Raw genomic sequence first — 14,886 nt, 5'->3', positions numbered from 1 at the left:
CTGATTAGCGCCCTCGCATAGAAATCCCATGCAAATAAAGGCATTAATTATTAGCCCCCACTGGAAATTTTACTTCTGGTCAAAGGTGGAGTAAAGTTTCCAGTATTTGTGTCAGTATATGGGTAGTAGTTGTAATTTTGACACCGGGACCTATAACCAAAATTTATACATGTAAAACATGCTTTCTGTGCCAAAAGAATTAATAAATTAATTATTATTAAAGACCCGAAATATTTGCATAAAGACCAGAAATATTTATTAATTAATAATTAATTAATAAATATTTAAGTTGCCTTCGTTACATGCCTCAAAATACAAAAAGTAATAGTTTCAAGGCACTTCCTTTTTGTTATAATCATTACAAAATGTAAGTTACTCTGACAAAATGATTAAATCAAAATCACAGGAAGAGCCCAAAGACAATGAATCAGAGAGGCTCCCATTTGAGTCTACTTTAAGCAATTATGTGAGATTGCAATTTTGGCTTTAAAACCTTTAATCAGCCAAAAAAACCCATTCTATTTAGCACTTTATAATATAATCCTCTCAAAGTTGCACTGTCTGCTACGTTTGTAATCGAGACATTGCACTCAGAAATATCATCCTCAAACAAATTCACTTGTAGATCCTTTCTCCAAACATCAACCAGTATTTTTAGTGTTTGAGTAATGGGATGTAAGAATTTACAGATTTAAGAGATTGAAATGAGCCCCTTTATATAAATATGCAGTAGCCAGTGGAAAGGCTCAGAAGAATAAACACACCCACTATTTATAAGAAGTGTTTTAATATAATTTCTCAATTGATGTGCGCCCCGTTCGCGCCCGGCCTGCGCATGAGCCTGCTCACCTCTCTGGCTCTTCTGCAGGTCCTGGGTCGGCCTTCCCAGTGGCAGCTGTGAGCTCTTCCAGGCCTCTGCGTCCTGCGGCGGCGGTCGCCGGGCCTTCCACTGTGCATCAGGCCTCACGTCGAAGTTCGGCGTCTTCCATGGCGTTGGCCATGCTCCTACGCGTGCGTGCGTGGACCGCCCGGCCTCTTGTAGGGCCAGGGGCAGGTCCTAGCTTCACGGCGTGCCCTGATTGAAGGAACTACTTAAGGAAGTCGCTGCCTCCACTTCCTTGCCTTGGCAACTGGGTTGGCATTGTATTGTGTGCTAGATTGTCACTGCATTCTAAGCCTTGTCTCAGTTTTGTTCCAGTCTTGTTCCAGGATTCTACCATTCCAGCCTTGTTCCTGCATTCTACTGTTCCAGTGTCCCTCTGTTTCTGCGTCTGTCCGTCCGTCTCCTAGGTAGTACCCTCGGACTGTCTCTCTGGTACTGACCTCGGCCTGTTCCTTGACCTCTCTGCCTGCTGCCTGCCTCCTGACCTCTGCCTGCCTTGTGATCTCGTCTGACCTCCAGAACCTGACCTCTGCCTCGTTGACTACTCCTCGGACTGTCTCCCGGATTCTGACCTCTGCCTGATTGACCATGCATCCTGATTCTGGCTCTGTCCCTTGCCTTGTAATCGCCTACGCTGTTCTGGTCTTCCTTGCTCCATCAGACCTACAACCTCGAGTCCGACTGCGCTCCCCTGCTGTCTGTGGGCACACCTGTCTACTACCTCTCCAGGAGACCCTGTGAGGCCCACCTAAGTCCTAGCAGCCTGGGTCCCTATGGGCTCCTCCCGGGGGGACCTCGGGCTTCCAGTGGTGAAGCTCATCCTAGCCTCTGTCTCCTCCAGTGCTCCACCCCTTGGGGGCAGGTGCTTCATGGTCCCTACTAGGGAGCCGTTCTCTACTGCTCCAGGACAAGGGTCCACCCCTGAGCACAACATCAATTGATAGAATGCAACCATTATCGTTGTTATGCACCCTGGGTGCACCCTGGGTGCATAACAACGATAATATATACTAATATATACTTATATATAGTAAATGATTGTACAATTAATAACATCTTGTATGTAGGCCACAGCCACGTTATAATATTTTGTATAATATACATGTTACATTACAAAAAAAAGCTATATGTTGGGCTTGTCAACACTGTATGGTATTGGTATATTTAAGGGTTACTGGCATAATTTTAGTGTATTAGAGTATGGGTGTATGTATGGATGGGATGTATGATGATAGAATGATGATGCGTCGTTGATAGTTTTAATAAGTAATGTCTTTCAGCACATGTTGGTTCTAATTAAAGGTGAAAAAATTCTTTTCTCAATAAAATTATTTGAATATTTATTGGCATTATATTTGTGCCGAATCCTCTGTTACATATTGTATGGTTGTATTTAATAACAGAGGTATACGTACCAACTAGACCCTGGTCATTCCCCACCCCTTTTTTGCCTTTTCGATTTGTGCATGCACCGGGAGATACGTACGTACTCGGGCGCTTCTTTAAATCCGCATAGTGTGCGCCGGCCCAAGACATGTGTGTATCTCCTGGCTTTGGGGTGCATAGCACATTTAAAATTCACCTTTAAATTAAGACATTTCCTTTAGGACAATCCCCTCCCCTCCAGAATATATAACCCTGTGGAAGAGTGAAATATATTAATGTATCAGATTTGAGTGACAGCCTCTGCCCTAAACTAAACATTTAGGAGTGAATTTTCAAAGGAGTTACACACATAAAAATAGCAATTTTCAAAAGTTTATTTACGGGCATAAAACTCAGTTTTATGCACATAAATACTTTTGAAAATTACCTCCATAGCTACCAGTGGCACTTTGAATATTTATCTAATACTTATCCTGGTCTCTCAACACACTTTTCTCCAGAGTTTGACCTGGTGTTTGGCATGTAAACTGCTGGAGCTGTATGGATATTTGATCTTCTAAGCCACATGGATACTGTTGCTAGAAATTACTACATCACCCCAAGACCCCACTTCCCCTATGACCTTCCTAGACAGATCACAAAACTTCCAAGTTGGCAATGAATAAGAAAGATTGATGTTCTGTTTAAACAACGTACAATGAACACTAAAAATATACTAAAGAATTAAAATGCTCTAATTAGCACAGTAAGATATATTAATGTTTTTTTTCTGATTTTTTTTGCAAGGTCACCAACCTGGAACCTTTATGAACTGTGGAAAATTACTTCCCACTGCAGCTGGAAAGGAAGGTGGAGGCTGTCACTAGCCCTAGCTAATTAATTTTTTTTTCTTTTTAAATCTCCACTGTCTATGAGGAAAATCTTTATTTAAAAAAATAAAACTTTTTTAACACTTTATGGGTGATTGTGGCACTTGCCTTTTTAAAGTCAAGCAGGCACAGTTTGGCCTTCTCCCCAAATTGCCATTTGCATTGAGTGTTGGCATCGTAGAGCTCGCCTGGCAGCTCTTCCGGATACTTGTATTCCTTCACAGGCTTGGGGTCATCAGCAAGGCAGACGGCCTGTGCAGTGCTGCAGGAGACACAACATAAACAGTCACTGGAGTCTCAGCCAAGCACCAGTTTCAACTATCAGGTAAAAACATTCTAGGTAGAATACAGCTTCAGAAAATTAAATATCATTCTTAAAAAAAATTTCATGCTAATGTTCATTGCTTCAGAGATATAGAGGGAAGTCTTATAACAGCCAATGCTGAGAATTCCAGTTATAAATACTGTAATATGTTTTCAGGGCTGGTGCTACATTTTTTGCTTCCCTGTGTGAAAAATTACTGTGCTGCCCCCCCGCCACGATTCATTCAGTGCCGGTCCTGGGCCTATGAAATAAAGCCCAGCTCTGTCCTTCAATCTATATTTTTAAATACTGACAAGGCCCCCCGCCAAGAAACCATGGATAAGGAAGTGTGTTAGGTTCCCTAGGCAAACCTTACAGTCTTGCACACATGCCACCCAAGGCCGGCGGAAGCACTAGGTTAACTAGGCAGGGGTCTAGGGCACCAGGGTTCCAGGGGCAGCAGCAAGAGAGAAGAGACAGCCGCTGCTATGGCTGTCTCTTCTCTCTTGTTGCTGACCGACGAGCGACCCGTCCATCCTCACCTGACCTGACTACCTGCTCAAGTTGGGGTGGGTGAGCACTAACATACATAGTTTGGGGTTTTTTTTGTGCCCCTTTCATTTTTGGATTGGGGTGTGCCATTTCAGACCACCCCTGGTCCGAATTTTTTTCCCATTAATTTTGCTTTAAACCCCCCCCCCCTAAACCCCCCCCCCCCGCCAACTCTTCAAACGTAATTAAGTATAAAGCCCCCCACCAACACTCACCCAAAGTCCCTAGTGGTCCAGCGGGAGTCTGAGAGCAAGCTCCTGTCACATGGTAGGGGGGTCATCCATTGCCCCTACCATGTGACAGGGGCTGGCCAATGGCATGATAGCCCCCTGTCACATGGTAAGGGCAAAAGGCCACCAGTACCATTTTGATTACTGGCAGCTGACGGGCCGAGAACGGGAGATCGCTCCCGAGCCCCTCGCTGGACCACCAGGGACTTTGAGCGAGTCTTGGGGAGTCAGTGCGATGAGAGGGGGGAGAGTGCACAAGGCAGAAGTTTGCCTAGGGTATCTAACACCCTTGCACCGGCACTGACATCACCAGCACACCCCCCCCCACACACACACACACACATACTCCCACACCCTTTACAGACACACACAATTAAATTATGCATTTATAACAAAATTTTACATGAAAAAGAACATTCAAGAGTATAAACATCTGAGGCAAAAATATCACAACATGCATATTATATTTCCATGCACTCCTGTGGTGCCAACCAGAAAACTACAAAAAAGACACTTGGAACTCCTATGGAATTAGATGTTATGTAAAGCGTATTGAATGTGAGCTTGGCTCTCAGAAAGCCATGAACAAGTAGAATTACCATTAAAATATAATAAACTTTCCATACCAAAACAACCCTAAGAACCTTATCAATGAAAAGACAACACTGCACAGATTACACCAGGCCCTAGAACACAAATAAAAGCTCTTATTAGGAAACCAGGCTGCTATAAATCCCTACACAGAAATTACATGCCAGCAAAATACCTCACCTTTGTCACTTATGCAGAACACAGAGAGACCCTGACCAAATACAGATTAAAGAGATCAGAAAGTATAAACAGAAACATGCTGAGAAGAACTGAACTAGAACCCACAACAAGCCAGCCTCTATATGCAGAGCAACAATGGAAAAAGAGAAACATTACCATTCTTCATAAAACATTAAATAAAATCAAGAAATATAAAGCATTAATCATAATAGCAGTCATATTCATAAAAAGAATATTTCAAACCAGTTAATGAATAGAATATCAAAAATTTCCCAAATACGAAAAAAACTTCCAAAATCTGATGAATAAAAAATATTATTAAAAATGTTCTATTCTCCCCCAAAAATATACTTCAAAAGAGCAGAATCATCAAATTATCCCCAATAATTGAAACAAATAAGGATTTAAAAATCTGCTCTCCAGATCTTGGATCTGATTTCCAGTCACCCTGAGATTGTCATGGATTGGGGGAGGTAGGGCCACACAAACCTTATCTTCTCTCTCACACACTCCCTCTCTCTAACATACACAGGCTGCCTCTCCCTCACCCTCACAGATACACTGTGGGGTAGATTTTCAAAAACGGCGCGTTGGCGTACTTTTGTTGGCGCTCCAGGCGCCAACAAAAGTACGCGGGATTTTAGTAGATACGCGCATAGCCGCGCGTATCCGCTAAAATCCTGGATCGGCGCCCGCAAGGCTACCAATTTCGTGTAGCCGGCGCGCGCCGAGCCGCGCAGCCTGCCTCCGTTCCCTTCGAGGCTGCTCCGATTAGCGGCCTCGGAGGGAATACGCTAACGCCCTCCCCTCACCTTCCCCTCCCTTTCTCTACCTAACCCACCCCCCGGCCCTGTCTAAACCCCCCCCCCTACCTTTGTTGGGGGATTTATGCCTCCCAGAGGGAGAAGTAAATCCCCGCGCGCCAGCGGGCCACTGGCGCACCTAGACGCAACCCGGGGGCGGTTCCAGAGGGCGTGGCCATGCCCCGGACCGCCCCGGGCCGAAACCACGCCCCCGGGCCCACCCCCGAAACGCCGAGCAGGGCTCTTAAAATCCGCCCCTGTGTGTGTGTGTGTGTGTGTGTGTGTGTGCATGCCTGTGAGAGCCTATATGTGACAAATAGGCTCTCACAGGCACAAAATATACACAAACACACAAGCTCTCACACAGACACATTCTCAGGCACACACATAGACCCTTATATAGTCACACACACACACACACACATACACACACAGGTTCTCACTCATTCACACATACATGCAAGCTCACACACATGGTCTCCTGTTATCATCGAGCCGTGGTGGGATGAGCTCCATTACGGTCCTGCAGGCCTCCTATCCTTTTGTCTTCAGGCAGTGGTGGAATGAGCTCCATCATGGCCCCTAGGGCCTCCTGCTATATTCAGGCTGTACAGCCCACATCTTCCTGCTTGGGGAGAGGAAGCTGAAGCTGTGCACGGGCATGCGCGTACGCATGCTCATACCCGGAAGAGGGGCCTCTCCTTCAATCGCTGGCACTCTCTCCTTCTTCGGCCACTGACTGGTTAGGCTCCGCTGGCAGCCCACAGCCTCTCCTGCTGCCGCCAGTCCGCCTCCTCCCCAGGTGTGCCACTCCATGCAAATGCGCGATATGCACAGCCGGTTGCGCTGGGCCTGTTACTGTTTTGCCTTTCTGGGGTAACATGAGATGGGAGAAAGGCAGTGCTAATAAATGCCATATCATCAGACATGCTTCTACATGCATAACCAGCAGTTATATCACTCTCTATCTCTGATGAAATATGGGATTCAGGGTTTATATTAATGTTCAGAATTATCAACTACAGATTCCTACTCAGGTAGAGAGTAGGGGCAAAGGCATTTCATTAAGCCGAATTCAATTACCTCGGGAACAATGAATTACTATGTGGTGAGAAAAGGTAGACTTAAGAATAACAGAAGAAAATATTTATTCATACAAAGGGTGGTAGATGCAGGGAACAGTCTTCCATTGGAGGTGATGGAGGCCAAAAATGTAATAGAATTCATGAAAGCATGGAATAAGCACAGAGGATCCTTGGATATGAGGGTAAAGCTAAGTTAAGTATTTTGTTGACTTATATTGTGAATGCTTTTTTTGTAAACTGTTGTGATCTTGTATTGGAATGACAGTATATAAAATGCTTAAATACATAAATAAATACAGCATGTACATAATTTCTGTACTCAGGGCCAGGGCAACAAGAACATTTCGACTCAGCAAGAGGTTTAAAATTTAGTTTATTTGGCTTTTTAAAGAAGAGTCAAAGACAAGTGTTCCTGGGAGATGCTATATGCCCTCTATCTGTAATAACTAGCATCTCCCAGAATAACAGACGTGGCTCTCCTTTATAGTCAAAACCTACAGCCTTGCAGAAGTTTCCAGAATGGTGCAACTGCTCAAAAGCCTCATCCACAGAGATACATCATGCTGTTGTCATGACAATCTATCATGTATAGGAAATGCTTGTGAGGACACCCTTCATTCATTTGTAAAAATCATATTCTTTACTTGTCTTCCCTGAAACCACCCTTCCACCATAAAAGTTCCTTTATCACCATGGCTTAGATGCACTTTGTTCCTCCTGGTATCCTGTTGTTCTTCTTTGTTGTGTAAACAGATAGCAAGTCTGTGGTTTGAATAGGAGATAGGCCTGAATTCCGTTTGTTAGCACCAGGATTTAATTAAAACTGTAACCTCAAAGGATCTTCTTTTCACCTGGTTTCTGTCCGTTGAGATATGCATTTGTAAGACAAAAGCTTGCATCCTGGTTTCATGCAAACCCAGCTTCATTGTATTATGAAGTAAATGTTGCCATTGAATATGTTCGTGCCAGCAGGTCTACCTCAGGGACATTCTGCAAGTCATGCTCAGAAAGGCACTCAGAGTTCATTCACCTCTGACAGGCCACAGTACAGCAGAGGTGTCTGGGTATTTTTCCTTCCTAATATTGTGTATCTGATCAATCATATTCTTCAAGCATCAGGAGTGAGCAAACTATATGGACCTTGTGGTTCTTATCTGCCATCATTTTCAATACGAGTAGTGGCATTAACACTCAAATTATTAAAACCATATTGACTCAGACCTGATAGGACATGGGTCTTATCTCTTTCTAAACATGCTGATATTGTAGTCTATTGAGACTCTATCCTCTGTTTTTAATCTTACTGCTAGAGTCTGGCAACCTGAAAGCCCAGATTAGGATACGCAGGTCTTTATATCCCACCTTTCTGATTGCTATCAAAACTCATTGGTTACAAGAGAAAACTGTTTAGATCAAAAGCATTTTTTTACCCATACCCTACATCGTAAATAAGATTTCTAGCTCATAATTATGTTAGAATATTTTTTTTGCAGTTACTACAAAATGAAAATGGAATGAAAAGATTAGGATGGGTACTTTCTGCAGTTTATTGATTTAGTTCTTTTCATTTATTATTATGCTGTTTCCTAGGAAAGGCACATGTAATACAAAGAAAGATTTGAATTGCAGTAGATATTGGGAGCTGATATTTAAAAGCTATATAGCTGTATGAGTAAGATTTATCTAGTTAAGTGGTGGTCACTAAATATCTGGCTATATTCAGCAGTCAGCTCTTAGCCGGATAAGTCACTTATCTGGCTAAACAGATAACCGGATAACTCAGTGGTGGACAATGGGCGTAATGTGGCGTGCTACTTATCCTGTTACCTTTGCCAGATAAGACTTATCTGGCTAAGTAATGATTTGTATATAGCCATGCTGTTGAATATCCCATGTAAGCTAGCCGAATAAATCTTATCCGGCTAGCTTACATAAACAATTATTTTTGAATATTGAGACTTGTATGTCTGTAAGTGGAGGGATGGGAAGTTAGAAAATGAAATGGAACTGAACAATGCAAAACTGTATAAGTAGCAATACATGCTGTAAATTGAGTTCATAGTATTCATATCCATTAAACAGCACAAACTCTTATCCAAGAACTGGACCAAATACAATTCAATCAACCTTAATTGACAATCATCAATACCTGCTGAACTTTTATCATACCACTGTCGTATTTATGCATTTGGTTATTTATGTTCCGTTCCATAGTGAGGTATTGCCACAGTTTCTCACATATTCTTATTTACTCACTATGCTACTCTATTACATTAATAGACTGAAATGTAAATATTGCTCAGTGCAATTTCTCCCCTTTTCCAGTTCCAAGTTGATTTCCCTGATTTATTGTAACTTTCTCAATTCCTTTATCTGATTCACGATATTTAAAGTTCAAGGTTCTTTTTGAGAACATTGTTTTACGTTATGTTATGTTTTATACACTTTGTTAATTGTAAACCGGGTTGATGTGATGCCTGTCATGAAACTCGGTATAACAAAAACAATAAATAAATAAATAAATAAATAAATAAATAAATAAATAAATAAATAGTATAGGGAGGAAGGGTATGTTCCAGCTACCCTTAAGCATGCCTCTGTGAGATGATTTTTTAAAAAGTCAGGACTAGATCTATGTGATCCAGCAAATTATCATCCTATTATGACACTGTCATGCATGTCAAAAGTGATGGAAGCGCTTGTCTTACAACAGCTAAGTGATTTTGTGGAGAGCTATCAGATTCTGGACCAATTCCAATTTGGTTTTTGTAAAACTCTTAGTACAGAGATTCTCCTTTTCTCAAGTCTGGATACCATCGGAAGAAGCCTTGATGGCAGGCGTCAATATCTGTTCATATTATTAAACATCGCAGCAGCTTTTGACACACTTGATTATTGGTCCTTCTTTATAGACTGAGAGAATGTGGCATCTCCAGAATTGTTCTTGATCAGTTTGGGTCTTACCTACCTGGAAGATAACCACAGGTTAGAATCAACAAGTATTGCTCATGAGTGCCTCAAGAATCAGCACTCTTGGTGCTTCTATTTAATATTTACATAGCATCCATAAGTAGGTTGCTATCAGGATTATGGGCAGGATACAGATTGTACGCAAATGATATCCAGTTTTTTATCCTTCTGTCGTCGTCTTGGAATGAGACTGTCAACACTATGCCAACCTGAACCAATGCCATCAAACACTGGATGATGCATGGCCCGTGCCATGTTTAAAGGTGGCGCCGACCGTCCATTGCTCCTACCATGTGACAGGAGCCAACCAATGGTACTGGTAGCCCCTGTCACATGGTAAGGGCAAAGGGCCATCGGCGCCATTTTGTTTATTGGCAGCCGATGGCCTGAGAGTGGGAGATCGCTCCCGGGAACCCTGCTGGATCACCAGGTATTTTAAGAAAGTTTTGGGGGGGGTCGGCAGGGTGGGGGTTTCTAAAGAATTATATTTAAAGGGTCGGGGTGAGTTTGGGGGGTTTGGATGTGTTCCCTTTCTCCCCTACCCCCAAAACGATAAGAAAACCACACGAACCATTCGTGGAGTTTCCTATCAGTTTCGGGGGGAGGGGGGGGCCTCTGAAATCTGACGAATTTTGAAATATCGTACGATATTTCAAATCATCAGAAAAACGATTCACATCCCTACCTTCCAGACACCTCTAGGGGTCATGGCTGCAATCTGCCATTCTATCAACTCTATGTGTATAGATTAGATCCTGGCTGCATTGCTCAGGAAAATGCCATACTATATATTGTTCTCTTGGAGAAGACAGCAAAAACATCAAATAATGACAGACTTCTATCAAATAGTAAGTTTTCCTTTTGTCATGGGGGTTATCGATTGCACTATCATCCCTATAAGGAGACCAGGGGGAAGATGAGGCCACCTACCACAATCGCAAGGGCTTCCACTCCTTCAATATGCAAGTGTTCTGTGACAGCAAGGGCCTCATCCTGGACATTGTGCTCACATTTGATGCCTATATCCTCTCACAGTCAGGGATTCATGACTGCTTCCAGAAAAGCAGCATCACTGGGGGCTGGCTTCTAGGTCAGAATGTACTTAACACTACCAACATATACCAACTATCCTCTTTTATTGTCTCTGTCACATCTGGGTGGGCTGTCAGCTTCGGCCCAGAAAGACTGCTCTAACCTTGACCCGTGAACTGCCTGCTACATATCCATAAGGTATATCTAATTCTGTTCTTCTCTAATTTTTTCCCTACAGGTAACAGAGGCTATCCACTCAAAACTTGATTCATGATCCCAATAGCTAACCAATAGACAGCTCTAGAACCTTGCTACAACAGGGCCCACAAGTAAACCAGGGCAGTCATCAAGAAAACCTTTGGCTTACTCAAAACACAGTTTCTGCTTTTGGACAGATCTGGGGATACTTTCTCTACAACCCACCTAAAGTCTGTGAGATCATTTTAGTCTGCTATATGCCAGACACATTCCTTCTCCAGAAGGACTGGAAGATAATCTGGATGAAGAGGAGGAAGAAGAAGAGTTGAGTCAGGAGGTATTGCAGGAGGTACATCATGAGTCATAGAAGGATACAGAGGAAAGGAACATTCTGATACAAAGACATTTTTGAATGTGAACGTGCATGTATTTACATGCTGTGCTCTATGTGATGACTAATAGATAACATAAAGTTAGTGTTTCCTTGGCCACTCTCTTTTTGGGTGTGGGGGAAACTCTACTGCCTTTGCTTGCCCAATTCTGGAGCTCTTCCACAGCAGAGTTCTGTCACTACTGTTGCTGCCCTCGGAGGCAGTAGCACACCATCTTAGCTGCTGGACGGCCCGGGGCTTCAAGTGAGTTGAGAAGATAGCCCGGCAGCTGTGGTGATCCTTGTCTCTTCTGCCATCTGTTCCCTTGGAGAGGTGGGATCATCTTTCTCTTTTTGTGGCAGTGTGGTGCTGCAGGCTGCATGAGTGGTGATGGTGAGGTCATTATTACAAGAGGTGGTAGCATGATGGGCAGTGGTGGAGGAATAGGTGGAATAAGAAAATTACTTCTTACCTGCTAATTTTCGTTCCTGTAGTACTAGGATCAGTCCAGACGGTGGGTTATGTCCCCCGTCCAGCAGATGGAGTCAGAGTAAAACTTCGAGGGTGCTGGTATATAAACTGGTGCACCCTCCTAGATCCTCAGTATCGAGAATATCAAAGCCAAGCCAGAAAAAACTGGACAGACCAAGGATGATGGATCAAGCATGAACTCAACCAAAAGATTGAAACTGTGAACAAATTTATGCAACATGCAATGAGAACTGTCAAACATAACAACACACAAAAACCCCTACCCCCCGAGAGGGAAGGAACAGCGAACAGAAGGACAGTAGAGAATAGTCGAGCAGGTTCATACCGGGTGGGCGTCTGGACTGATCCTAGTACTACAGGAACGAAAATTAGCAGGTAAGAAGTAATTTTCTTTTCCCTGTACGTACAGGATCAGTCCAGACGGTGGGATGTACCAAAGCTTCCCTACACCGGGTGGGTCCCTGAGAACCCTGCTCGAAGTACCCTGTCCCCAAATGAACCAGACTCCGTCCCCGGTACATGGAGTCGGTAGTGTCTGGCAAAAGTGTGGAGAGACTTCCAAGTTGCCGCCCGGCAGATTTCTTGTATGGAGACCAGCTGAGACTCTGCATGGGAAGTGGCCTGGGCTCGCAACGAATGCGCCTTGATACCCACCGGAGGAACCTTCCCGGAACCAATGTAAGCAGCAGCCACCGCCTCCTTGAGCCAGCGAGCGATGGTAGTCTTGGACGCCTGCCGGCCCTTTCTAGCACCAGACCAAAGTACAAAGAGATGGTCGGAGAGTCGAAAGTCATTCGTCACCTCCAGATAGCGAAGAAGCGCTCGTTTGACGTCCAGGCACCGAAGCATCGCAGGGGCGTCTCCTGAGAAGGCTGGAAGTTCCACCACCTGGTTCATGTGAAACGAGGAGACCACCTTAGGCAAGAACGAAGGAACCGTCCGCAGGGAAACCCCGGAGTCCGTGAACCGCAGGAAGGGCTCCCTACATGACAACGCCTGTAGTTCGGAGATACGCCTTGCCGAGGCTATAGCAACCAGGAAAACCGTCTTTAGGGTAACGTCCTTGATGGTAGCGTGACGTAAGGGCTCGAAGGGTAGCTCCCCCAGGGCCCTCAACACCAAGTTGAGATTCCAGGAAGGACAAAGAGGTCGCACCGGCGGCCGCAAGTGTTTAACTCCTCTGAGGAACCGGGAGATATCCGGATGAGACGACGGATCCGGCCTACCTGAGGCGCGAGCCAAGGATGCGAGGGCTGACATCTGCACTCGGAGCGAATTGTAGGAAAGGCCCTTTTCCAGCCCATCCTGCAAGAACGCCAAGATGTGATGGCGGGAAGCTGCGGTCGCGGGGGTCCCCCGCGCCGAGCACCAAACTTCAAATACCTTCCAGACCCTCACGTAGGCGACCGACGTGGACGTCTTACGCGCCCTGAGAAGTGTGTCCACCACGGGAATAGCGTAGCCCCTGTTCAGGAGTGCCCTCCTCTCAAAAGCCACGCCGCAAGACAGAAGGGTTCCGCCTGCTCCAAAAATACTGGACCCTGATGCAGAAGCCGTGGAAGGTGCGCGAGTCTGAGTGGGCCGTCCACCGACACGCCGAGCAGGTCCGCAAACCACGGGCGCCGTGGCCATTCTGGAGCCACAATGATGACCTGACCGTGGTGCCGTTCCACCCTCCGAATCACCTTTCCCACCAGTGGCCAGGGGGGAAAGACATAAAGTAGGATCTGAGTGGGCCAGGGGAGAGCCAGAGCATCGACACCTTCCGCGCCGCGCTCCCTTCTGCGGCTGAAGAACCGAGGAGCTTTTGCATTGGCGGCGGACGCCATGAGATCCATCGCCGGTGTCCCCCACCGACTGGAGATCAGCGACATCGCTTCGTCGGAGAGTGACCACTCCCCCGGGTCCAACGCTTGACGACTCAGGAAGTCTGCTTGAATGTTGTCCACCCCGGCAATGTGAGATGCCGCCAGCTGATTCAAGAAACGCTCTGCCCACGCCATCAGGCGCGCGGCCTCCCACGCGACCAGTTGGCTCCTGGTGCCCCCCTGACGGTTGATGTAGGCCACCGTCGTCGCATTGTCTGAGAGAACTCGAACCGCGCGCCCCTTGAGCAGCGGCAGAAACTGCACCAGGGCTAGGCGAACCGCCCTCGTCTCCAGGCGGTTGATTGACCAGGTAGACTGATCCCCCGTCCACGTGCCTTGAGCCGAGCTTCGGAGACACACTGCTCCCCAACCGGACAGACTTGCATCGGTAGTGACCACTACCCAGTCCGGCGTTTCCAGGGAACATCCTTGAGCTAGGTTCCTGGGGTCCAGCCACCACTCCAGGCTGGACCGAGCAGTCTGGGGAAGTGGGAGAATCGCCTGGTAATCCTGGGAGACTGGTTTCCATCTCGAGAGTAGGGCCATTTGCAGGGGCCGCAGGTGTGCAAAAGCCCAGGGAACCAGGCTGATCGCAAACGCCATGGAACCCAGGACTTGAAGATAGTCTCTCGCCGTGTGTGTCGGGAGAGACGCAAACCGGGTGATTTGATCCCGCAGCGCTTGAGCCTTGTCCGGACGCAGGAAGACCTTGCCCAGAGCCGTGTCGAACCGCGCCCCCAGAAAATCCAGCTGTTGGGCTGGCCGCAGACTGCTCTTGCTGAAGTTCACCACCCAGCCGAGTGACTGAAGGAAAGACACCACCCTGTCGACCGCCGCCTGTCCCTGAGACAGGGATTTCGCGCGAATGAGCCAGTCGTCCAAGTAAGGGTGAACCAGAATGCCTTCCTTCCGGAGTGCGGCCGCTACCACCACCATGATCTTTGTGAAGGTTCTGGGCGCGGTTGCCAGGCCGAATGGTAGCGCCTGGAACTGAAAATGTCGACCCAAGATCTTGAAACGAAGGAATCTGTGATGAGCCGGATGAATAGGGATATGTAGATAGGCCTCTGTG

General features: G+C 45.9%; 1 protein-coding gene across 1 annotated transcript in view; it reads right to left on the bottom strand.

Moving 5' to 3' along the window:
* Nucleotides 1–14,886, bottom strand: part of ADAMTS16 (ADAM metallopeptidase with thrombospondin type 1 motif 16) — an 806,542-nt gene that overhangs the window by 473,474 nt on the left and 318,182 nt on the right. The window contains 1 exon segment of the mRNA XM_029589991.1: nucleotides 3,247–3,400. Coding sequence (XP_029445851.1) covers nucleotides 3,247–3,400 — 154 coding nt within the window.

This window comes from Rhinatrema bivittatum, chromosome 2 (genome assembly GCF_901001135.1).
Source record: "Rhinatrema bivittatum chromosome 2, aRhiBiv1.1, whole genome shotgun sequence".
Classification (NCBI taxonomy): Eukaryota; Metazoa; Chordata; class Amphibia; order Gymnophiona; family Rhinatrematidae; genus Rhinatrema; species Rhinatrema bivittatum.
This window is presented reverse-complemented; position numbering and strand designations above follow the sequence as displayed.